Source organism: Bemisia tabaci, chromosome 6 (genome assembly GCF_918797505.1).
Source record: "Bemisia tabaci chromosome 6, PGI_BMITA_v3".
Classification (NCBI taxonomy): domain Eukaryota; kingdom Metazoa; phylum Arthropoda; class Insecta; order Hemiptera; family Aleyrodidae; genus Bemisia; species Bemisia tabaci.
In genome coordinates, this window is record NC_092798.1 from 31,453,832 (window position 1) to 31,481,416 (window position 27,585).

The window sequence follows — 27,585 nt, forward strand, 5'->3', positions numbered from 1 at the left end:
TCTTCAGTGCTGTTAAATTCCGCGTGTCGTCGCGATTTCGCGAGACTTTCAAACATTGAGGCTTTAAGTAAGACTATCGAATGCAACCGGAAAACTTCTTCGAGAGAGATAGGCAAGATACTTTTGCGGCATTAATATATCTCATGCGTTGCAGCATTCATTGTAACCTAACGGTGTAAAGTCGCCATCTAATGACGGTGGTGGGCCTGAAATACACACTTTACAAGGAAATTTGGTCAGATTTTGTCTTAATCAACCATGTTTGGTAAATAGATTTGCTCAACAAGTCTGCTTAATTTGTCAGATGAGTAGGAGTCTTTCCTCCTTCTCACCTGCGTTCGTAGAAATACTCTAACAATTTGATAAGCTGAGTGAGTTTGAAATTTATTGCCTAGGATTATCGCACTCTTCCTGCACTATAATTCACCGAATGACATAAGCTTATTAAAGTCAATTCGGTGGATTTTGTTTCTACAGTAGTAAATGCATAATTGAATTACGGAGGGTGACTAATATTATCTGTTGACACGTTTTGAGTAGGAAAAAAAAACCGAATACAGTGGAAAAACATACGGTAAATTAGGACTGACAGTTGTAGTCATAGACATAATACCACGCTTATGTTTCTCAGCAATTTTCCTTATATTTTATGGTCACAGAAAAAACGAAAAAAAGAAACAAAAATTGATCCTCATTGGATATTTTAAAATAAACATGTAGTGCATATTCACAGTGTAAGAAAATATTGAGATGATAAAGGAAATCGTACCTCTTCCCAGGGATGGACAGAAAGGCAGGTATCTTGCCACATGAGACCTACCTGAAATACAAAAAGAGAAAAAAATGTTAGTTTGAGCGAATCATTATTTTACACAGGAAAATAGATAGCTGTGTATGTTGACGCAGATTCAACAAAACAAAACCTTAGGTACAAATACATCCCTTGAATGAGATGGAATCCAGAATTTCATACACCGCGTACGACGCAAAGTTTGTTTTATTGGAATTTGATCATTATAAAATAAGGAGGATGAATTAACAATAAAAAAATTGGGTATTAATAGATTATTCAAAACCAGTGAAAATGTGGTCTACATTACGCATTTGAGGTTAAGAGGGGTCAGTGGCGTGGCGTGAGTGGTCGATTATCGATATTTCTCCATTTGAATCCGTGGTAAAGAATCGATTATTAAGGTGTTCCCTACGAACACCCTGTTAATCGATCCTTTTCCATAGGTTTAAATGACAGATCAATCGACACATCGCAAAGCACGCCACGCCACTGAGAGGGGCCTCGGTTTATTTATGGACTTGTGGTCAAACAGTGCATGAGAGCGCACGGGTAAACGTTGGGGCAGAATTCATTCACAAACGTAGGCTACTCCCAGAGGGGAAAAATTGGGGGGGGGGGGATAGACATTAAGTTGACTTAAAGCGAAAAACCATGACATATGCAGAAACTTCATTGATGCGAAAATGATAAAGAAACGGAGAGAACGTTTTGAACGTGGCTAAACTTCAGCAAGCAACTATTACTGCTCCCGAGCCGCTCACATTGCCTATCCCAGTTTTGAAGGCGCGCTGGTTGGAAAACGGAACATCTCTGTTAGCACTCCAGCAGTTCTCTGGTATACAATTTCGTGAAATCGTAACGATAATTCAAACGTGAATATTTTAGATAAGCTCTTTGAAATGTTTCAACGGTATTAAAACTTAGTATTACACGGGAGGCGACGAGAACGATGAAACAAGTCGATTTAAGTTTTTATTTTTCCTGAAGCGAATGATGTTCCGGAGGTAGAAACGGATGATTAAACACTTTGCAGCTGTCCAGAATTTTTAAGACGTTACATAAGCTATAAAATCGATACATCAAATGACGCGGTCTCTAAATCCGTCTATTCATAGACTCGACAACTTGCCTCCGCGCGCAAGATTTTCCCGAGTTTTGACAATCTTGACAAATGTTTCGAGACGGAAGGAAACGGCTGAGAGATGCGGATCCAAAGCAAAGACCGTGAAGCACAGGGAAACGTTGTAAGCGTAAGAGTGATAAAATACATAAAAGCTGCGAAAAACGTGACTGCAATACTTAAGACCTGCTCCGGGCTTTCGCCGGGCGAAAAGTACATCCGCCAGATCCATAAAATGTAAAAACCGATTCCTTTTGAAATTTTTTACGTCCCTTGCTTTTGAAAATTTCATTAGCTTCCTCGCCCGCCGTGAGATCGTCGTAAAACCCTCGGCGAAAACGCTGAACGTGATGAGTAAATTTCACGAGCGTGACGTTAACATTCTGACATTTCATTCGCCGAGCTTTTAAGAAAGTTCATTTTTTGCAAATTCTCGCGCTTTCTTCCGGGGTATTCGCAAGTGAAGTCGACATTCCTATTAAGCCAAGTGTATTGTGAAAATTTAGACTCGGGGAAAGGAAATAAACTCGCCGTTTTAAGTGCGAGAACTGGAAGCGAAAAAATGCAAGATAATATGCTTCGTCATTTCGATACGAAGTAGTTGTGGACGCGGAGCGATATAGTTACGAAACACGAGTTCCTTGGTTTTATGGAGGTAAAACGGGTAAATGTCACAACGAGAAAAATCTCTTGACCTTTTCTGAGAGGCTAGTAAAAAGATTGAGATTTAATGGCAAGAGATGTACATTTACATTTTTTTATGTTATATACATTTGGGTAACGTCGAAAAAACTGGTCATATCTACAGAGTGACTATTTGAGAAAAAACTTAAGTCCAGTAAAGATGGATTGGTAACAATCGTTAAGTAATACGTATGCATGCAAACTTGGGAGAGAGCACCGTATCGTATGGGAAACATTCGCAAAAACCACTCGGGGCTCCATTAAATTTCATGGCAACTTAAATGTTTTTATTCCTGTCGTAGATACGACCCATTTGCTTTTCAGTGAAACAATTACATCTAAGAAACATGTAAAAGGAAACATCTTGGGGCCATTATTTGTTTGTGCTTCTTCTACTGTACAAGGTCTCTAGTATAATTACTAAAAACCAGTGGCGTGGCTGCATAATCGATTATCGATATTTCCTCATTTGAAGCTATGGTAAAGAATCGATTATTAAGGAGGTCGCTGCGAACACCCTGTCTATCGATCCTTTCCCATAGGTTTAAACGGCAAACCAATCGATATATCGCAAAGCACGCCACGCCACTGCTAAAAACTCAACATTTATGCGACAAAATTGAACCTAAATTCATCCACGGGACAGATAGGTTTTTCGGCCGGGGGGGGGGGGGGATTAGGTAAAATCAGTTTCCGTAATGTCATCGATTTAAATGTGATGATTAATTAAGTTCCTTCAATTCTAGGGCGCGCGAACTCACTGTCCTATTTAACCAAGATAAACACTCCAAACACTTAATATTGGGTTTTGACGAGCATAAGTTATTGGCCCTTTTTCCACGTCGAAGAAAAACAAACAAGTTAATATCGCGATGCTCCAGTCCGCGGAGTAGCTCCGAGATAAGTAAAAGCTGATGCCCAGCAGCAGGAGCCAGCGGAGCTCGGCGCGGCGTCGAGTGTTCGACGTCGACGTACGAAGCTGACGAGAGAAGTTGACGTCGCGTCGATTTTTTATCCCATCTCTGCGCATTAATGACACTCCCTTAATGCAGTTTACCTGTTTATCAAAGATGAGATAAAACGCAGAGAGCATAGATTAGAGACACCGACACTACTGCACCAAAATATGACAGCCACCGTCAGCGGGAGAGAAAATATTGCGTCGCGATTCTGCACGCGACGAAGGATCCGCCTCACGTTCGATCTTAACCACCTCGACATAGGGTGCCACTGAAAGAAGAATTGAGTTCTACGACGTATCTGGAATGAGGGCCATAAACGCCACTGGGACCTCCTATTGGCCACTCGATGCCAATTAGGTGAAAAGGTCATGATTAATAGATAACCTTATATTAAAAAAGAAATATTGAGGGATTTAACGCTTTGATCCCTCAAAGAACCTAATTTATAAAACAAAATATGAAAGGTATATTTAATTAGACTAATTGTTTTTCTCTTTTATTCCATCTAATTACATTATCAAGTTCACATTAAACCGCAACACCGCTTTTTGCATCACAAGAGAGCCTGATCCAGTGCCAAGCGATACCATGATGGAACCGTCCTTAGGCAAATATTTCTCATTGTATGTTTTTGGTTTTCATTGGTATTAAGTTGTGTTACTTATAGATTCTGATTTCATCTGAGATGGAAGATGGGTCTATTGACTTAAAAAAGTCAACGACTTACAGAAAGTTTTCTAAGGCTTGCAGTTTAATTCAAAATTTTTCGGAAGGCTGAAAAAGCACGGAAGTATTATGCATTTCCTCTATTATTGATTAAACTTCTTCTTCGGTAGCAAATCTGTCCAGTACACAAAGCTAAGCCTATTCTTCCTTACATTTTCATTGTTTTTTGCCTGATAAAGGCCACTAAAATTTAATTTCTCTTATTACTAAACTCAAACTTTTAAAGTTTAACCATTCCATAGAGCTCGAATTAAAATCTTTCCCCTTTCTGATACCTGCAACCCTCTCTCAATAGCGTTGCGTACGATACCTGCTCCTCACGTCCGCGAAGTAGATGTCAAAAAAGAAAGTTCTCAATGGATTTCTACCTTCCTGGGAAAATTGGTGATTTTAATTCGAGGAAAGGTAAACTTCTGTTTGAGATCCGATTCATAATTGGACCGCGTTCAGCAGAAATGAACCAAAGCCACATCAGCTATTGCCAAGGGCAATTCGATTTTTTTACGAAAAAACAGCTGTACACATTTTTTTGCAAATTTTAGCGAATGCTTTGTTTAGCGAGAGGCAAATTCCTGAAAATTTTCAAAGGAATCCGCACGTACATTCTCTTGGAAAAATAAAATTGCCCAATTGAATTTGGTGACAGCCGATGTGGCTTGGTTCCATTCTGCTTAACGCGGACCAATTGAAACTCATTAGCTGGTAGGAATCTCATAAAAAAATGTTAAATAATTACGCTTGAATGACGTTGCTGAAGCCGGTGACAAAATTCAAACAGAGCAACTCGGTGTCTCGGTGAGCGGTGAAAAACGTTCCCGAAACTTTGACAAGAATTTCCGTTCCGTTGCGAGCACTTAACTTTGCGGGAAACTTTAATCTCTCCCCCCGAGATGACTCAAAGTTGGGGTTATTGTTGGGTCTCGCAGGAGTTGGGTAAAGCTGGGAGAATTTGCGGGGAAGTTGCAGTGGCGTGGCGTGAATAATCGATTATCGATATCTCGCCATTTGAAGCTATGGTAAAGAATCGATTACTAAGGTGTTCGCTGCGAACACCCTGATAATCGATCTTTTTTCATAGGTTTAAATGGCATATCAATCGATATATCGCAATTCACGCCACGCCACTGGGAAGTTGGGCGGAGGGATCGGATCGGCGGTGGCTTCTCGAGCACCCTATGAATAGATAAAGGAGCGCGATTGTGATTCAAAGTAACGGCGAAAGTATGGGATCGTCGTCGGTGCAAGTGTAAGGAGTAAACGGTGCACCCCACGGCGTTGGGAGTCATTAAAACTCCATTAAGTTAAACCCCAAGACGGGGTGCGGGCCGGGGACTCCGGCTGCATATTTTTCTTGCTGGATTATAACTGCACCGAGCGAGGAGTACTCCGCCGTGTTGCGGAAAAACGCCGTAAGAGCTTTCGAATTTTGCCAAATTTCCTCTCAGAAAATATTTATTTTTTAATTTTGAAGAAAGTTACATACATTTTCTCTTCAAAGCAGTGTTTCTGATGAAAATACGAACGAAATGGGCCAGTTGCGCTGGTATTAGAATCGTGTTTTGATGCTTGATCACTGGAAAAAAAACACATTGGATCTAGAGTTCAGACTCTTAAAAACATTGACAAGAAAAATACTCTTGATTCAATCGGATTTTTGCTTGAATCAAAACAAAATCCGCTTAAATTAAGAGGCTTGGTTCTTGATTTAAGCTAATTCTGATTGAATGAAGAGTACTTTTTCTTGTCGATGTTTTTAAGAGTCTGGACTCTAGATCCAATGTGTTTTTTCCCAGTGATTCTGACAGATTAGTCAAAAATATGAGGATCTCTCTAAACAGCAAATTTCCACGTAGAATATTAACCGAGATATCGTCCTTTGAAAAGTCGGGTTTTGGACGTCATCCACCGCGGAAGTGCAAAACATGGTATGTACTACCGCGGTGGATGACGTCATGAATCGAGTTTTTCAAGGCGCGATATCTCGGTTAATATCCAACGTAAAAAGTTGCTGTTCAGACAGATCTTTATTTTTAGTTAATCTGCAAAAATGAAGAATCAAAACACGATTGTGTAAGCAGCGCAACTGGCCCATTTGCAGGTGTTTCAGCTGAAAATACGAACAAATCTCACTAAAACATCTGAGGAAAAGTATTCATAAATTTTTCCGAAAATTCATGATTCATCAAGGGGAATTTGGCAACGTCTGACGGCTTATACGGTGTTTTTCCTTAGCACGAAGCTCCGTGTCAGACCCGTGAGCCAACGACAACTCCGCCGCGTTTATCATGTTAGACGCGGAGAAAAAGGACGGATACGAGGTTTTTGTATTCCTCCCGTTTAGCGTTCCGCCGTTTAACGATATATTCATCGCTTTTTTCCGCCTCGTTTTCCTTTACGAGCCCGCTCCGCAGGATCGAATGGGGGTGCGCCTCTGCGGGAACTAAAGGATGAGCGATCGGTCTACCAAGATTCCACCCTCTATTAAAGTCGAATCAAACACGCGCGATTTAATTTCCCAGACTTCCTTGCCGACGAATGCGGAACTTTTGATACTTAAACGGTCATTGAGGAGTTTAAACGACTTAAGTTCGGTTGTTTCAGGTTAAGTGACGTCATTTAGTTGTTCTTGTACTTGCTCTTCTTCATCCCCTCGGGATACGGAGCGGTTTTTGATGTCAACCCAACGAACTACACCTCTAGAATGGCTGACCAGTGTTAGAGACCCGTAACGTTTTCATTTTTTTTGGTCGTTCTTTTGCAAAAGCGGGCCTAAGTGAGGGCGAAGAGCCCTCTGGGGGTTGGCCGCGTAGCGGCCAGGGGGCATAGCCCCCTAGTAAATTAATAAATCGACAGCTTTATTACTGGACAAACGGCCTACTGTCCTGCAAGTGACCGTGCTACTATGATGGAGTGCTCCGCCGTCTGTTGCTTCTGGCTTTCATTAATAAACGCTTGACCACAGCGATAGTGCTTACTTCTTTTTCACGAATGCTTATGCCATAACTTTCAGAAAAAAGAAATTTTTCAAATTCGTGCAAAAAATCCTCATTTGTTTATAAAAAAAAAAAAAAAAAAATAACCCACCAAAATTAAAACCGAGAAAAATGACGATACAAAGATAGAGAAAATTCCCAAAAATTGTGAATTGTTCTAGAATTTAAGAGAAGAAAAGTGGCGGAAAATACAATCCAAAGCTGGTTTACTTTTCTCTGCATTCTTAGACGTGATCCAAGATTCCGCATATTCTACATCCTGCCTCCTCTATATAATCTACTTCATGAGTAGTCGAGCAGCTTTTGCTTGGAGCATAAGATACTGCCACGTCACATCTTTATCCAGACCGATAAGGCTGGAAAAATAGCTTGGTTTCATGAAAAACGGTACCGCCTTACCTAGCTGGGCGCTTCAAAGCCAAGTTTATACGTGGGAGACAAATAACCCTGCTTTACTCAGACCTTACCTTATTACGTTACTTGGCGTTTTTTTTGAGCGTCCTCTTTTCTAACTTCATATCCCGCCAGGCAGAAATCTGCCGCCTTTCTGCATCCCTAGGCGTGGAGATGATTAGGCACCGGACAAAATCATTTTTATCCCCTTGTTTCTCACGAAATGTTGCGCAGGAACTATCATTGATATCGCAACTAGAGTACCTGTATAGCGAGAGTCATAGACAGGTGTGAAACTCCGAAATTCCATAGGCCTTCACCGATGCCTCCGCGAATAAAGTTAGGGCCCAGAAATGCAGCCAACCTATGAATTTCAATTATCCAGAGCGATTTATTAATACAACTGTTACGAACCGTCGTTATAAAGCACGTATTTGACTTACTTTTGCATAAATTTACTCATTTTTGTGGAAGAACGCTCATTTATGTACTTTCTTAGCCATCTTCGTAGAATTGGAATCTACAGACTGGCATTTGTGCGATAGCAGTTGGTTAGAGGGTGGCTGCACTTTTGGGCCCTAACCTCATGAGGCGATCTGTCCATACTCTCGCTATACAGGTACTCTATCGCAAACCTCTCGCTTTTGCTTGAACTTTATTATTGCAGTCCCTGTAATGAAGTCGGATGGAATGACGAAAACATTTCGAGTTGAAGTGGGGGCATTTGAAGTGGCGACCAACGTCACGAGGCAGAGGGCACGAGGCGGGAAGTGTGTGCGACGGCGCGGTCGGAGCATGTTCCGCGGGAAAGGTGGTTGACCATGCTCGAAAATCCACCGAGCGCGGCTAAGATGTCGCGAGTGACCGAGTGAATAGTGGCAGCCTCAATGTCAATGACTGTAAATTACAAGTGTTTACTATTCTCTTGAGCGGCGGCGGCGCCGCGCCGCGACGCGCGACGAGCGGCTATTCATCGCCTCGTCGCACCGGCTCGCCTCCCCATTCTCTCGGTGGAAAGCAATCTAATTGAAATTAAAAAGCGTGCCTAAAACGAGAGGGCCATTGTAGACTCGTCCCGATTTTCCTGGAATTTTTTCATAATGTAGGCCCTTGCAGAACGTGTTTTTTTAATTGTATCGCGACGCTTCATTGTGTAGGGAATTTCTGATACGCCGGCCGGCAGTCATTATTCTATCGGTTTTCTGTTGGATTTATCGCAGACGCCGATAATTGAACGGATTTAACAGGAATCAATCTAACTTTAATTTTTGTTGCCTAATTTCCTCTCATGCATTAAAAAAAATTACGGGCTTTATAGAGACAGCAGCGTCCGTTCCAGGATCTGAGGCCGAAAGTTTCGGGTGGTGGAGCCGTAGCTCCGACTGCTCCGGGCGCTACACCTGGATTTATCGGCCGCTGAGCCTGGAACGTGGTCGGTATGTCTATATACCCCGCGTAAGTACAACCTCCATATCTGGAGTTTTTTTTTCCATACTTATTACTTAGCATAGGTTTAAGTGGAGAAAATCCGGTGTTGCCAAATTGCTGGATCCGCCTCTGATATTCAATTGATAGTCCCTGCGCAACATTTCGTGAGAAACAAGGGGATAAAAATGATTTTGTCCGGTGCCTAATCATCCTCACACCCAGGGATGCAGAGAGGCCTTTGCTTTCCAATTTTAAAAACTTCCTCTCCCTCAGAAGTTTAAAAAAAATTACTTTTGTACGGTTCTAAAAATTGCCGCGATTTTGCGAAAACCACGTGATTTTGCCGGCTTTTCCATCTAAAACACGCGATTCACCCGGTCGCGTGATCGAGAAGTTTGTGCACCCCTGCCCGCGCCTCATACTACAGCCGCAAGCAATTATTGCTGCTTTCAAGCCACACACATTGCCTACACAGGTAACTGAAGGCGGCCTGATCTCAAAAGCATGAAGATGCTCAAATTGTTTCGAACATCTATTACTGCTCCCTTCATATTCACTGTTAGATTGCACTGATAGAGAAGCAATGTTCGACGTTCGGACGGACGTGACGTCACATAAAAGCTATATACATCGATCAACCCTCTTTTGTGGCACTCACAGTGGTGACGTCATTATCGATACAACGGAGAGTCTATATCGACGACACGAATAATAGCGAACACCACCTCCACTTTAATTTGCCATTTTCGATTAGCCAGAGTTTCAGGGTTAGAAAATTACACTGGGAACTCTAATGGATCTGAATTTTTTTTTTTTTTTTTTGCTAAAAGCTAAAAGCAACAGCGAAAAATTTAAACAAAAAAACAAGCACACACGACACACCCTCACACACAAAAAGTACGTGCGTACTTCTTGATTGATAGTTGATGATGCCTGAAGATGCTCGGTGAAATGCAAAATTCCGCGGCTAAGGAATAATTTCAACAAAAATTTACAGAAAAACTATTTTTTACAAACGGAAAGTAACGTGTGCACTAAGTAGTGATCGACCTTTCATTCTGACAATGACATAGTCGCCAGGCTTCCGAATGAAATGCGCAAAAAATAACCGACAGGTTGTTCGGCAAAATCGTCAGCGGCGCGCTGATAGCGTAACACGTCAACCGTCCTATTCACTTTTTCTGTTCTTCCGCTTCCTCGGCTAACCATCCACCAGCGTCAACAGTTTTGCATAATTCACAAACATCAAAACAAATTTCCAACGACTCGCTCTGAACTATGAACCATCAGCAAATTCGGTTGTGACCGCTGATGTCAAAAATTAATGAATTAAATTATCAAAAAAACCTCTGAGAGCTTAAAGTGACTTCGGTAACATACAATGGAATCTGCGTTCGGAATTTTAGGGTGCTACGTGTAAACAAAGACAAAAACAAAATAATTATATTCTGGACACCTCTTCGTCCTTTTCCCGATGAAGGGACGTAACTCCATTCCAAGGTTGCAAAATTTACTCTAACAATTCATGCTTTTAAAATAATGTACCGGCGACATTTTTATTCAAAATTTTGCTGATTTTCGCATGAAATCAGAGGATAAATTAGTGAAATTATCAGTAAAACATGTCCAATAGATCGTATTCGATACATCAAACGGCTGAGATTGTATCGATATCGATTGGTTCAAAATATAAACATAGCCTCAAAAGTAAATTCAGAAATCTGAGAGAACGGGTCTTTTGTAACAGATTTTTTATTCTTTTGCGTACCTAATGCCAATTTAAAGTGAAATTGTTAGGAATTTTCTCATTTTCAGCTTTTCCAACTTAAATCCTTACAGTTTGGTTTGAGGTTATGTGCTATTGTTTTGAACCAAACGATACATCGAACCGTTATCGAATACGGTCTATATTCTCCGAATAAAAATAAAATTTGCGAGGGGAAATTTGGCAACATTGAAATATAGTTATGTTTTTCGGGATGGTAACGACCAATTAATTCTGTCCTATGACGTTTTCAATGTACGCAACTGTAAAAGAAGAGTATTACAAGAATGTAAAACGGAGAACGAGAAACTGTTATTTTAGCATTGCTCAAGGAGGCCCAGTTCTGTGCCGGAGAGCCAGCGTCACTTCAGACCGTTATGTTAGTTTTGAGATTTTGTTGAGTCGCTGAAAAAACTGTATGGTGACGCGAAACATTAGATAACCAACCGGAAGGCTACTGAGAAAAGTGCTTGATTCATTTTTTAGGAAAGTTCCCAAAAATTTTAACACTTCCATCGGAAAGTTCTAACGATGAATATGAAGATCTGCTTTGCAGAAATTTACAATTCTTCGATCTTACAATACAGAGTGATACGATTTGCAGACAGATTGATCGTTCATTTTTATCGAGAAATCATAATTGCCAACAAATATTTCCAGACATAGAAAACATGATACTATTATAGCTTGCGTCGAGAAAAAATCGAGGAAAAACACGGATTTTAGCAATTTCCCTTGTGTTGTTTCCTTCAGAAGAGACTAGAGAGGCTCAATAAAAAGTTTTGAAACAAAATAAGTACTGCATTAGCAGAATACCAAAGAAGGGAAACTTGTGTGAAAAGAGATGCATTTTGAAACAACTTTATCAAATTCTAACCCAAAAATTGAGGTTTAAATGACCGCGATAGGTGACAAAGGTACCTATACTTTTTGCTAACAACTGAACTCATAGAATAGGAATAAATGAATGTGCACATAAAATGTAATCCGTTCAACAGCATCAAATATCCATGTCATTTTTTTAATCCTAACCACAATGAAGAAAAAAAAGAAAGGAAAAAAATGACAGCATGGAAATAGAGAAAGAAAAGAGTGGCAGAATTACTCCTAGGATTTTGGGGTGTTCGTTGCGGGCAATCGGACACATTGAAAAATTAAGCAGCCACTGGCTCTCATGATTAACCAGAACAAAGCCCAGAGAATGACCGGTTAGCGGGTACATTTCCATCATGACACGAGTAATGAAAATGAAAATATAAGCTGGTTAAGTGTAAACAAAAAGTGGAGGTCTGTTTCCGCGGCTACACGCAACTTGGGCGATTTAGTTGGGAGAGAATATGCCACGGTAAAATATCAACAGCGGAAGCGTTGGTGACCGCATCGGTGTTCACGCCGAATTGAATATTTAATTATTCGACCGAATGGAGCTGGACGACTCGCTAATGAAATAACATAACGAGCCTACGATGCGTTTATCTCATGACTGAACTAGGTGACTAAATTGAAATTATGAGACTCAAAACTAGTGTATTTTCTTCGGAAAATACACTAAAAGAGAGAGAAAAAAGTAGAAAGCTCCTTCTTTTGACTAAAAAAATCCTACACCAAGAAAAAAGAGTGGTAGAATTTACCATTCCGTCACGCTGTATTTCACACAATAAACTGAGTGAATTCTAAGTCGATTCTGCTATAGAGGAATGGTTACCTGTACCAGTGTAAAGTAATGTCTACCATTTTTCTGGCAGAATTGACTTAAAATACAGCGTGAATTGTGTAAACAAACGTGTGAATGGTAAATTCTACCTGTCTTTTTTCTCGGTGTAAGTATCTTTCGAGCCCTGCCAAAATCATAAACGCTATGCGCATAAATGCCTAGAAACCAGAGACTTAACTAGGACCGAAAGGGCATAATAATCTGCCGTTCTAAGGAAGAACGCTGTATGAAAATTCGAGAGTTGTCAAATTTCCTGTGTTAAAATTTTTATTTCTGACAAAAGGTATGAATATTTTTCCTTGAAATTTCCAGGAACTTTAGCCGAAATTGCGAACAAAATTATCTGAAAAACTGGAGGAGATATATTCGTAAGTTTACCCGGAAATTCGTGTGTTTCAAGGAAATTGACAACGCCTGAGAGTTCATACAACGTTTTTCCTTAGCACGACAGTAACTACTCCGATAGAAAACTTTCTAAAAATGCCTTGGAAACTGTTAATATACCAGAGATTCAAGTACTCTGGCACGTTCTTGAAGCTTTAAACGCATTAAAAGGCATAAATTGTGTAAAACGGACCTAATATACTATTGTGAGACTAAAAATGTGGGAGGATATCACAAAGGCAAAATACTTCACAGCAGGAGTTATTATTGCTGGATTTGGAGCTTTTGTTTTTAGACTGCATAAGATGAGGTTCGTTTTTCCTCAATCGGTTATTTTAATGAGATTCCGGAACATCGTGCAGTTGATTACACCGGTCACACTTTCACCGGTGCTTTCATTTGGGTCTCCGACTTTTCGGTACAACTTTTTGTCCATTATTTCATTAGTATGCATTGACTGAGCAGTATGCATTGAGTGCCAACTCCCTCTCAAGGTGCACGCCAATGCCAAGTTAATCAAAGCAAGCAATAGGCATCGACATAAAAACAAGAGGAGGAATTGAGGCATTTTTCAGTAAAAGAGCGTATGAGACTTCCAATGCTGCTAAGATTGTGCAAAGTAGTTCTCCAGTTGTAAGTAATATATCCGAAAGTTCTGCTATGAATCCTTCACTGAATCTACTTCGGGTTTTTCCTCACTATTGTAAGAAAGTAGGTCGACTGTGAATGAATTTTATCTGCAGCAAACGCTGTACAAAATTGCAAGATTTTACCAGCATTGCAAGTCTCATACGCTCTTTTACCGAAAAAGTCCTCAATTAAAGGAAGACAAAAAGTTTCCAGAATCTGGAACAGCTTTCTTTTTTCGGTCGGTGCCGCGCGCGAGACGATAATGTGACGACTGACGCACAGTGGATCGAGTCAATTAGAGTCCCTTTAAACTGAGAGTCAAGACAATGTGAATCCATTTCTGATTGGTTCCCGTATTTTAGGCCTCTACAGTGTCACAAACGGTAATAAAGATTACATTTTCACCGATTGCAAAGATTATGATCTGGAATGGACCAGGGAGTTACGGGTTCGGCAAGGAACAAACAGAATGAAAGAAGGAACGGAGAAAGGAATTTGAGAATGGGACGATCAAAGATTACAAAAAACGTTCAATTTCTGTAATCTTTATTACCTTTTGTGACTCCATGAGGGGGTGTTGTCTCGACTCTCAGTATAAAGGGACTCTAGAGTCAATAGGAGAGGTCGGACAAGATTTGGAACTTTTAAACGCTTATAACTCCGTGTAAACAAAACTTCGAGATTCTGTAAGTGGTTCCATTAGTTTCCTCGTGAAATTTTCTTCAAAAAGCACCCCTGAAATTTAAAATTTACGTAAATAAACATTAAAAATTGCAGTTTCAGTAAAAAATTTCGTTGTTCAACCTCTCTCATTGACTCGATCCATGGTGCGACGAGACACCCAAGGTAGCGACTCGAGTAAGATGCCCGGTAAGGGGATACAACCATTAGAGGCAAAATAATGACGTAATCACTCGAGGATTTAATTAGACGCGGAATGAGGAGAGGGTTCCATAAAATAATCAGACAAATTAATTTCGCCTGCAAGCCGCGGAGCAACACGTCAAGATAGTGTCTTCATTATTACGGATGGGGCGAGCGGGATGTCTAACTAGTTTCAAGCGGTATCTTTGACGAGTCATTAAATTATTTTGGCCGGCGCGGCGCGGCGTGGTGTAGTAGTCTGGTGATTGAAGCGCGTCAAGATAGACACCGTCCCGGATCGCGCAGACCATCTCAGGGAAAAACGACGTACGGACCTTCGCTTCGGACGATGTAAAATTCTGATTAGTAAACCCCGGTTTCTCTGGGAAACTTGTGAAGATTTCCTTAAATTTTTCTGAAAATGTTAATGGCGATTAGATCTGAAAATTTCAATTCAAAATATTCATACCATGTCTCATAGATAGTATCGAATCGAGGGAAATGTGGCAAAACTCTAGATGTCATACGCAGGGTTCAAATTTTTCTTGAAAAATAAAATTTTGAAATTTCACGTGATATATTTCATGAAATTTCAGAAATTTTTGAAAAATATTGAAAAATACCAGTTCCTTTTCCATGTTTCGCAAAATGTAAAAATTGTGTCTGACGTTTATTTTTGTGTATTTGAGTGCAGGTTGTATATTCTAACCCCTAAAAAATAGGAAATTTTTCACAGTCCGTGGAATTTCATGAAATATTTGACGGAAATTTCCTATCTTTCATATTTTCCATTTCACGCCTGCAACCCTGGTCATACGACGTTCTTCCTTTGCACGGCTAACTCTCGTCACTTAAACTGCTGTGCTAAGGAAGAACGCCGTATGAGCCTTCAGACGTTGCCAAGTTTCCTTCGATAAAAAACAAATTCACTGGAAAAATTGTGAATATTTTCCCCCAAAATTTTCTGACAATTTTGTACGAAATTTTGCGTAAAATCTCTGAAAATTTCAAAGAAAAATTTGCATGAATGCCGCCAAAAATACATGTTTTATCGAGGGAAATTGGGCAACTCTCGAATGTTCATACGGCGTTCTTCCTTAGCACGGCAGTAGACGTCCGCTGCGCTACGGAAAAAGTTAGACGGCTCTTGACACCTGGCAACCAGCGACGCGTCAATAGCACGACGCGCGACGGCTCTAACGAATAATCAATTAGACCTCAGGAATGAAACTATTACGGCTCAGAAAACAATGACCTTGGAGATGAGTGGGAGGGGACAATTTTTCGTGCAGGGTTACGATCAAAATACGTCTCACGTCAGGGTTCCTTTGAATTCCTTGAGTTCGTCCGCACAAAAGTTTGGTTTTTCATCAAGAATTTATTGCAAATGCGAAAGCTTCGTTTTTCGAACGATTTTTCGAATACGTTTTTCTAACCCCTCTGAGCTGAAGAGTTGGGGCCGTGGCACGACTGAAACCCTTTTTGGGCGCAACTGAGTGCCATTTACTGTTAATTTCAATCTCTCCGGAGTGACCGGCTCAACCCCGATGCAGCATTGCCAAGCAAAGATAAAATGAGTGGAAATTCAAAAGTTCGTGAGGATAAGTGGGTCGGCTTTTCAGCGCCTTCTAGAAGTGACTTAAATGCTAATTAACGCGCAATTATGCTGAATGATGCTGGCGCTAATACGGCGGTCGTCTTGAGATTCTTGCCGCATGCCGGCGCCAGTTTGGTCGGAAAATAGACTGTTTTAAACTTATGAAAGTTATAGATGACTTGATGAATACCTCTTTATTTTCATCCAAGTCAGCGAGCTACATTTAGTTTATGTTTGGATTTGGTCGGAGCGATTGAGAAAAACGGTCATTCTTAATTTACTATCCTATCTACTGTCAAATTTTCGGTTTTTTGACACCCCTTCACCCTCTGTAACGCCCAATAATGATTCACTTAACCCCTGAGGAAATAATGTGACTTGCAAAAAGACTCGGAAGGTACGTATTGCTAGTATAAAAATGTATAAAAAGTCGCCTTAAGTGTAAAGAGCCGATTTGATTTGGGTGCACATCAAATGAGGTAAAAGTACTGCCGGTAATTTTTGTGTTGAGTTACTTGCAATAAAATAATAATATACAGACATATATTAGGAGACGTTCTTTTAGACTTTGATTTGTCAAAAAGTTGAGACGATGGATCACAAATACTTTGGAACGCCAGAGAAAATCACGCAAAATTGTTCTGTTATACGCTTACCTAAATGTTCCCCATCCCTTGTAACCTCTAACCCCCACTGTAACGTGCCACTAACCCTATGCCACCCCCTACAATTTTACGTAAGTTAGGGATGCCGACATACCTATTCCAGTGGATACTCGTAACATTCAGCCTCGGACACTGGAACAGTCTACTGCTTTTATGAGCTCGCGGTAACGAAGGAGACTTGGCGACAGCGATTCGAATCTCATTTGCGTCCACCTCGAATTACATCCTATTTTTTTCTCATTGTTTTGATTGGCTTTCCGATCAGAGCAGAGTCTTGTTTGTTTTCTTTTCATTACTTTTTTCTCTCTCGCTCCCTTCCTGCCCGGCGCGGTGTCCCTGTCGGAGGCTGCAAACAAACAACTCCTCGCAAATAAAGTAGGTGCCATGCTCCCTCCTAAGCGAGAACCTCGTAAATCCAACGGAAACCCTTCGTACATCCGATGTTTTAGCCCGACCTCTCGGATGCGACTCGCAGCTTCCTATTCCTAGACAGCCCGCTGTGATGTCACCGTTCTCCGGGATAAACAAAGCTCAGTCGAATTGAAGATGTACCGCGCTAATGTTCATCCATGTCCTCGATGGACCCACTAGGATGGAAACTTCCACTCGACAATAAAGATGATTGATGAATCGGGACTAAACGTCTTATAGACCAACACAGACTAAATATCCCATACATCACCTACCCAAGAGGTGTTAAGCAAAGGTCATACTTTCAAAGATCTGAAAATTCAATCCTGAATTCGTTCCGGTATATTCTTTATTAGTGATTTGTTGGCTTATGTTCCGCAGGGAATCTACGGCCACCTATATAAACTGGTTTATGGGGAAAAAGGTTACTGGTTAATGATATCTATCCTCCAGGTTCTCAAATTATAGGGGATAAAATAGAATCTAAGGATCTAGGGAGCAGTTTCACCACCACAAGTAGCGCTGCTTTACAGTCATAAGTCTTTGAGAAGCAATAATTCGTCGTTCTCTTCCCGAAAGAACGTAACTATATTTCAATTATCCCAAATTTTCCTTCGGAAATTTCATTTTCACCGAGACAATCTTGGATATTTCTGACTGAAAATTTCACTGGTTTTTCCTCTGACTTCATGGAAAAATCAGATATTTTTTGAACAAGAATTGCGCAGGTACACTCTTGTAAAAAATTTAATCATTTGAGCGAATTTTGCAACTTTGGAAATGAGTTAGGTTCCTTCGTGCGGGAAACGACAAATTATCGTAAACTACAAATGTATGTAAAAGGAAACTGATGCATAAGAGCAGATGCATTAATACTGAATAGTATGACTCCAAATTCTCGATAAATCTTCACCTACATACTTGAAGTCATATTACTTGGTATTCATGCCTTTTACGTTTTAGATCACTTTTTGACATACATATGAAGATTGTACGATAATTACTATTGTTCCTTAGGGGTAATAGTGGCGCAACCAGTCATCCCTAGATCCCATGTTGTGCATTTTGTTTAGCGAACAAACCGAAGTTCGGTTAACTTGTTTGGCTCAATACGTCGTCAGCCAAAGCTCGGCGTCCACCTAGTAGGTAGGTCAACAGCCGAAAAAAGGGCGAATCGCCAAATTCCCGAAAGTAAAAGTTTCGGCCTGTCGCCAAGCGGTTAGTGCAGGGTCTCCCTTCTTTCGATGCGCTGTTGTCCCTTTGAAGGGACTCTAAAATTTCTGAAAGTTAAAAACAATCTACGCACATGGGGACGACACACTGGAAAAAAAACACATTGGATCTAGAGTCCAGACTCTTGAAAACATTGACAAGAAAAAATACTCTTGATTCAATCGGATTTTTGCTTGAATCAAAACGAAATCCGCTTAAATTAAGAGGCTTGGTTCTTGATTTCCACTAGATTCTGATTGAATCAAGAGTACTTTTTCTTGTCGATGTTTTTAAGAGCCTGGACTCAAGATCCAATGTGTTTTTTTTTTTCCAGTGTATCACTTCAATACGGGCATACTGAAACCTTCTACGAGTGAAATGAAAAGAGAGAAGAATTAGATTTCAGGACCCACCGTCAAGTTTCAACCACATGGACTGTCAGCAGTAGAGATGTTGCGGGTGATCGCGCTGATTTGGACATTGAGAATCCGGTGGCACGGGCGTGGGGTTGGAGCCTTGATGCTGGCACACGCACGCGCATGCGCAACAAGGAGAACATGGAAGACACGTCATTGTGAGTGAAAAGTCTTCGACGATGTCCGTGCGGAGTGCGAGCGAGGAAACCAAAGGACGCGCACGCGAACAACCGAACTAAGAACTACACGGAGGTAACGGAACTATTGTAATTTACTAGTGCTGCGACGTACGTTGCTCTCATAGATTTGTGAGAGCAACGTCATAATCTATAAAGAAAAGAGGAAAAATAAGAAGCAGATCGGCAACTGAAAGTATGGGTATGGTAGTGATATGCAGTATGCAGCTAAGATACTACCCTTCGTGAATTCTACCTACTGCGGGCTCGGGTTGATTGTTGAAATTGACTGAAAAAGCTATGGACAAAGAAGACAAAAGGGATACAGAGGGATCCTATTGGTGGAAGTGGGTGGTTGCACTGGACAAAGAGGGTCCAGGTTATAGACTAATTAATGGCAACCCACGAGAGACCTCATAGTTAGTCCATCATTTTCTCCCTTAGTCTATAGGAACCATCAATTTCAACCGATAGGATCGCTCCATACTCCCTATGCCTTCTTTGTCTATCAATTTCGACGATCAGCCCAGCCCGCTGAAGGGATAATGAACCACTAGACAAGGTGCGAAGTTAAGCATTCTGATACATGAAAAAGCAAGTGAAATGGTGGACAGGATGAAATTGTAACCTAACATAGATTTAAGTATTTCTTATGATGACAACCCTCACAAAGCAAGTTAGTTTGAGGTTAATTAGAACCAGATCCTCACTAGGTAAGGAGTCGTTAGCGAGCATTTCGATGCCTAAAGTGCGGAACCACGTATCTTCGTGTGCGACGTGGCAGACTTCCGATCATACTTTAATTTTTTTGGAAAACTAGTCAGCTTCATTTTTGAAAACTTCCTTGATTTTTTTCCTGATAATATCGAATTTCGTGATATTTTCTGATTTTCACTGACCGTAGAAGTTATTGCTTGAACTGAATGAAGCAAAACTGGAAGTTTTCTCACACTCTCAAAACATTGAGCATTATTTTTCTGAGACGAAATAATAATCCTGTAGGTATGCGACTTAACGCTTTTAATTTCTTTCTTCACTCTTCGCCAAGAACTTACAAGGCAAACTAACACTATTTTTTCATGTCGGATCTCTGTCGGGCAAGATCTATATTCTCCAAAACTGAGAACATAAATGTTGAGTTTGGCGGTCCTCTACAGCTTACTTACACAGCTATAGCTGCAGTGTCTGAAGAATATAGTTCAAAGCATAAACTACTCAATAATATGTGTACGGCATTTTCCTCGAAGAAAAAAAATAACTTTGAGATTTCCGGCAGCTCGAGGAGATCACATTTTACTCGATGATACTACTTTAGTTGATGGTAGAGTAAACTTAATTCAATTTTAGGGTTCCCGCTCTCAAGAATTGTGGGAATACTACTCGACTATTCAACTGCGTTCATTCAAGACACAAAACACTTAATTACTAGCCGAACAGCACTGATAACAAAGGTGAGTGATGTAACCTGCTAGACGTTGGCTAACTTTTTACTAACAAAAAAACCTAATCTTCGTGTTATCTCCACACTCGTTCCGGATTTTACAATGAAAATTTGACAACAATGAGATCCGTCTATGCTTGAATCGGAGATTAACTATCGGAGGCGCCGCCGCAACGCGTACCACGTCACATGAGCTGCGTCGTATCAAACTGGACCGAAAAATTGATTTGAATGATGAGCGAGCAATCATAATTTAAAGGCATTTTCGAAGAGCTTCTAGATTTTACGCGGGAAGGTTCTGCGAACATGAGCTGTCCTTTTTATTGAGAAAAAGAAATAAGAGCATGACGGACTTTCAGACGAGGGAAAAATTAAGCACAACAATACAACATCAAAACTGTGAGTTACATGTACTGTGGTGCATGTGCTGGTATGGAAAGAATTGAAGAAAAAAAACTCAAAAAGCAAAATGACCCTCTCGTATGCGAATGGACTGGGTCCAGCACCTATGCTGTCATCCCCCTTTTCACAAAAAAAAATCGGAGACATAGGTGGATCCATCAATTTGGCAACACTGGATTTCCTCCATTTAAACCTATGGAGATGTGTCGATTCTTGGAGGGGCTAGGTGCTCCGACAAGAATCGATTATTAAGCATAGGTTTAAATAGAGGAATCTGGTGTTGCCAAATTGCTGGATCCGCCTCTGATCGGAGACAAGATCGGAGACGGATTCCTGGAAACAAAAATCTACATTTATCATCTCTCACCTGTTCAAGTTGATTGCAAATTCTCTTCTGGAGATGGAAGGATAACTGGACTACATTTGAACTTAATGTTGGGAATGGGGACTTCATTTCTGACTCATTTGTAAAAGCTCTTGGTTGCAGAGGGAAACTAGTAGCGATACGTTGTTTCTAAAATGAGCCAGAATATATACTTCCTACTTGCAAAATATAGTCCATTTTGCGAGGATTGTACAACCATTATTACTGGCGTACCTATGAGAGCGTCCATCTACATCGAGAGACTGATAGCACAGACGTTGTTTCTGAAATGAGGCAGAAATAGTGGCTCCTCATTGCAAAATGTGCGGTCCAATTGAAACAGTTGGCATACACTATTGTGCCGTTCTGTTTCCACTACGGCGAATCTTGTTGTTGTCATTGTTGATGATGTGGATGTGAGTGTTGTTGCTGTTAAGGTTAGTATTGTTCGGTAAATGAATAATTGGCTTTCGTCAATTGGTGACTGAGATTCGCTTCAACTGATGGTCATTTTCGCGACTCATGAGCCATGACTCGGAACCGTCATCCTCGCTTCTCCGACCTGAGCGAGTCGGGCAACCAACTGCTAGGAGGGCACGATGGGAGGTCCCCTAGCCTTTAGCCCTCTACACCTGCCCAAATCTTCTTTCATCTATTCTCCTATGTTCTGCATAATTTGCTTTGATTCAATATCCTCATCGATTACACCCTGCCGATCGAAGGCTTGCTAAGGTAGCTGCAAGAAGTCGACAACTGTGGAATCATACGTCTTCCATTGCAGAAAATTAAAGACATTCACGAAGGTGCAGCTCAATTTTTTCAGAACCCCCTATTTCCTCCTTAATTGAATCGGGACGTGCGAAAAATAATAACTCAAAGGCTGAGTCCTTGAATATCATAACCTAGATTTTTGGTGAGTACCAGCGCACCAGCCCTACCCATACAGGACTAGCCACTTATCCAGGCAGGACTAGTACCTACCCAAAATTTGGGTAATACTACTTGACCTACCTCTATAATGAGAATTAAACAGTTTGTTCCGTCATCTGAACTAATAAATAAGATTTAAGACTTCCAATATGAATCGTTCCAATCGGAAGACAGCTAAATTTCTGCATTACCCATTTACTGATGCCAAGCCTAAAACCAAAATCCCAGTCCCAAACGGGCTTAGTTTTGAAAGAATCCAACTTATTTCCAAAATTGTCTAGGAATATTTTTCGTACCCGCAGTAAAATCTGCCTTAAAAGAAATAGTCAAAATGCGTGCTTTAAAATGTCATAATTAATAACGTTATACTAAGACCACGGTAGGTAGGACTTGACACGCTCAGATATAAAAATGTATCGCATTGAGAAGATATTAACAGCCTATGGCTTTTAGGACCCCCACCATCCTCGCAGGGGTGTCGGGGATAAGAGGAGATGGAGTAAGTGATGGATATTGAATAAATGATAATTGATGCACGGAAAAAATGACAGACGTAGGAGAAAAACAGGGAGCTGGTAGGGGGAGGATGGGGGGGCGACTTAAACCGGGGTGACGTGGGGGGAGGGGGAAAGGGGGTATGGGGGAACGTAAACAGAGTGGCGGGAGTCGGGCTCGGGAGCGGCAGAAATAGAGTCAAATGACCTATCCAAAAGATCAAGTCATTAACTTTTTAAGTGGGTTGATCTGATGGGCTCCGTTGCAACATCGGCGACCCCGAACCCGAACGACGCGACACAACGACAAAGCGGTCAACGCATCCACGTTGCCGCACTGCCGGCTGTCCGACGAGGGAGTGCGTGACACGAGGGAGTGCGTGACACGAGAGAGAGTGTGACACGAGAGAGAGTGTGACAGGAGAGAAAGTGTGGTACGAGAGAGGGTGCGACACGAGAGAGTGTGACACGAGAGACGGTGTGACACGAGAAGAGTGTGTGACACGAGAAGAGTGTGTGATACGAGAAGAGTGTGTGACACGAGAGGAGCGTGTGACACGAGAAGAGTGTGTGACACGAGAAAAGTGAGTGACACGAGAAGAGTGTGTGACACGAGAGGAGCGTGTGACACGAGAAAAGTGTGTGACACGAGAAGAGTGTGTGACACGAGAAGAGTGTGGGACACGAAAAGAGTGACCGGGGAATAGGGGGTACGGCGAGGAACAAATGGAACGAGAGAGGGAACAGAGATAGGAATTCGGGAATAGGTTGATCAAAGATTACAAAAAAACGTCCGATTTGTGTGATCTTTATTCCCGTTTGTGACATCCATACTCCGCGTTGTCACAACTCTCTCTATAGAGGGACTCTACCTTTCTCTCGCGGCAAGGCACATCACTATTTGGTTTCTTCCTCTTATTTCGCTCGCGTTAATTTGACAATGCTGGCGGCAGTTCTCTCGTGTTCGCGTCATTCATTAGAATGTCTGCGTTTCTTAGATCGGAGATCTTAGAGTGCGCCGCCGGCCGCTACGAACCGAGTCAGCACATATTATAACTCCGCCAACACTCCATGAATTCGAACATCTTCTCGTCAAACTTCGATCGGATCTAAATATACTCGGTTCTGATTATTGGGAAAATCACTCGCCCTTGACGCGCTGCGAGAGGAAAAAAATCGGACTCAAATAAAAGGCTGGAAAGTGGGAGAGCACAGTTTCCGCGGCTGAGAAATATTGATCGTTAAAATATCTAGAATCTAAACAATGAGAGATCGTTCTTCGCGGAAGGTTCATTTTTGCATTTCCAATAACATTCACTCAACAGTCATTGCAACAGTTTATTTCAACAGTCATTGCAAAGCGACGGAATCGTCACCACTGGACGATAAACAAACCGAACGTATTGGCGGTTCTGCGAATTTGCCTACAATACTGTTTGACTAACGGTCAATTTTCTTGAAACGAGGAAAGCGAGAATTCGAATGAAACCAATCAGAGTTATTGGCAAATAGATAACGATATTGCCATACGTTATTGGAGTGCAGTTCGACGGTTAACAAGTTGATTTTCATCTAAAGTTCTCCTTGAAAATGAGGAATTTTGAAATTGAGACCTTTTTCGCAGAATCGACGCAGAATGATTTGCACTGCTGCTGAAGTTGCGCAAATGCACACGCGATGTGCATGTGACTACGGCAATTTGGAGGTCCTGCCAAAAATTCCCAAAAATCTTTTGCATATTTATTTGTTCACAATTTAATAGCATGTGTTTGTCTGGTTTGCCACAAATTATATACAAAGTTGTACTATTTTAGCACCATTGCAAGCTTGGACGTCGCGTCGCGTCGTCGTCTTTGCGTCGTCTTTGCTGCAATGGTCGATTGAAAGTCTACATTTCGATTGCAATCAAAGAATTCACGCATGAAATAAAACAACACGCGAAAAGAAAGGTAATATTCGTAAAAATCTATGGCATATCAGTTAAATTTGATAGAAAATTGAGGCGATTTCAAACCAATGAAAATACACTTTAACTGTTTCAATTCAGGCTCTTGACATGCCTGTGATTTTTTCAAGGCATTCACTAATCCTCGGCTTATTGGACATTATTCAAATATTTTATGATAAAGCAGTTATGCCGTTAGCTTGGGTTAGGTTTGTGATGGACTAAGAGTCAAAGAGAAAATGCATCCACTCAATAATATTTCAATACCGCCAATGAAACAGCGGTGCTTAAATTATGCTGGAAGGGTAAAACCAAGGTGGAGTGCGGATCATTGAATTCATCGAATTTTTGACATCTCTCGGTATAACGGGATCGCAGCCGATACGAAAAGCGCCGACGGACGAGGCGTGATTTGCGATTTATCGATTGATTCGCCATTTAAACCTACGGAAAAGGATCGATAAACAGGGGGTTCGCAACAAACACCTGAATAATCGATTATTCACCACGGCTTCAAATAGGGAGTTATCGATAATCGCTCATTCATGCTTCACCACTGATGAGGATGAGATACGGTGCCGTGAAACGCCTGAGAGCACTTTGACGCACGTACATCCGAATGCTATTTATTATTCCAAGTTGAAATGAAAAGACTAATCGCGCGAAAGCACACAGTGCTATCAACTTTTCCGGCAAAAAATTCCAAGAATAAGCAACGGGTAAATACTGCCGTGCTAAGGAAAAACGCCGTATGAACCTTTAGGCGTTGCCAAATTTCCTTTGATAACACACTGATTTCCTGGTAAACTTATGAATGTTTCTCTTGCAATTTTTCAGAAAATTTTGTTCGCAATTCCGTCTAAAGTTCTTGAAAACTTCAAGGAAAAATATTCATAACTTTTCTCAGAAATAAACATTTTAACAAAGGAAATTCGGCAACTCTCGAATGTTCATACGGCGTTCTTCCTTAGCACGTCGGAATAATTCGCCGATGTTAGGTTGCATCTAACTGTAAGCGCAGAGAAAAGTTGAAAAATAGTTAAAATTTGCGGCAAGACTGCAGGATAAATTAGGCATCACAACTGTATCTTTTATCAATGAAATCAAGGAAATGGTTTGATTCCATTATTCGTAGGTTTTCCCAACTGACAAAAAAAAAATTAGAAATATGTACCTCGAACTGCATATAACATGATAGTAAAGTGGTGCTGGGTGCACACTATGTTTTGCGGGGCAAACAAGGTGGAAAAAACTCCAAAAATTTCAAATAGAGTAAAAAATTTGAGCTCTAATGAGTATGAGTACAAGACTGAGAGAGGGGGCGTTCAGTTATTAGGCCTGTGCATCGTAATTTGAAGGGTTTACACCGAGAGATCAGAAGTTTTTTTGGTCTTTTTTAAACCTCATCAGTAGATCACACCCGCCAGTGAGCCTTGCTTGCAAAATAGTGTGGCCTCAACACTAACTTTACCACTTTTTTTCCCCAATTGTTGAGTATATTTTTCTGGAGGGCGAGACGTTTCCGATGCGAAGTACCGCAAAATCAGCAATTGGCGCCCCTTCCAATCTTGTGTCCCTGGACACCCTTAGGTTCCACTACGTCTTGAAAGAAAGTACATGTTATTGGTGACTATTTATTACTATTGATCATTTACTGATTATACGTGAATTTTCAGTTATTTAGCTGTGAAACACATTCCATGACATTCTTTTTCCTCGCCGTCTGTTTTCCTTTTTTTGCACATGTTTAAGCGGATATAAAATGTTGCTTGTGCTCCCATAGGAGGTAAGACTCGTATTATAGATACTTTCTTGAGGCTGGAGCAAATTTGTATTTAAATTTGATAAAAATTTCACATTGAATGCATTAGACAAAATTCTGTGGGAAATAAAGTGCGGTTGAGGCGCGGTCTTTGTTAAAGTCTATACTATGACACTCAACTCTTGGAATTGAATAATAATGCAGTATTCGAATTTAAAGCCTCAATTTGATTTGGTGTGCGCGTTGGGTATTCTATACTCCGGTTCAAAGTATTTTTGCGACCTTTTTGATGCCTTACTCACTGTGCGATCTCAAAATAAGGTGCGACATAAACCATTACACCTCACAATGAATCTTTCTTCTATTTTGCTCGCTTACTCTTTTTTTCACCACCGACCTCCTTCAATTAGCACTTGTTTACTCTTTCTTTTAACATTTTTTTAAACTTTCGTTGATTAGCGATCTACAAACATTCTTTTCATTTTCTCCTCACAATAAACGAATGGCTTGTGTGTGGATCGGGGTTGGCTGGCTGAGCGCGAGCGAGGGGTTTGAAGCAATTATTTTCTTGCGGCCCATTGTTTTTTACAACGCCTGTGTTTTCCATTCACGCCGCTCATTCATTACAGTCCTGATTAATTATGCATCAAGCACCGGGAACCTGACACTCAGGGCGAGATAAATTAAAAAGAAAACAGAGAACAGAAAAAGGCGGCGAACGGACGAACTGTGGGTAAATTCTCCCTCGGGTTAAAGGTAGAAAAAGAGAAATTAACGAAAAGGGCAAATGGGATTTTTAAAGGGGATACTTCGAAAATGTAAAGTGTAAAAGAAAAGAGAAAACCTCCAGAAAACTTGTAATCTTATAAAATAACAAATAAATAAAAAAAAAAAAACACTAAGAAACGTGGCCCAATAAACTGTATGTAACAAGGTGGTAAAATAGTGCTGGGTCCACGTTATTTAGCGGTGAAAACAAGTCCAAAATTTGAGCTCTACTTGAAATTGTTAGACTTCTTCGGCCTGATTCTCCCCGTAATATAGTGTGGACCTAGCACTATTTTACCACCGTGTTACATACAGTTTGGGCCACGTTTCTTAGTGTTTTTTAATTGTTATTTTATAAGAATACCACCAATTACAACCTATTACAACCTATTACAACCAATTACAACCAATTACAACCAATTACAACCAATTACAACCTATTACAACCAATTACAACCGATTACAACTAATTCAAGAAAAAAAATTGATTAATGATTAGCACTCAGTTGGCGGATTCTAAAATTTATAAAATTTGAACGGAAAATT

The 27,585-nt window shown here is 40.8% G+C and overlaps 1 protein-coding gene across 6 annotated transcripts in view; it reads right to left on the reverse strand.

The window, feature by feature from the left end:
- The window catches only part of LOC109044043 (dual 3',5'-cyclic-AMP and -GMP phosphodiesterase 11), a 174,594-nt gene that overhangs the window by 101,791 nt on the left and 45,218 nt on the right, over window positions 1–27,585 (reverse strand). For 2 of the 6 annotated variants that reach the window (XM_019061568.2, XM_072302038.1), the window contains exon 2: window positions 770–820. The exons of 2 other annotated variants lie outside the window; for them this stretch is intronic. Coding sequence is in view for 3 of the 4 variants with exons in the window: in XM_072302038.1 (XP_072158139.1) it covers window positions 770–820 (51 nt within the window). In the remaining variant the exon portion in view is untranslated. Of the gene's footprint in view, window positions 1–769; window positions 821–18,754; window positions 19,085–27,585 lie in introns of all 6 variants that reach the window. 2 more of the 6 variants (XM_072302039.1, XM_019061523.2) reach the window with 2 other exon arrangements.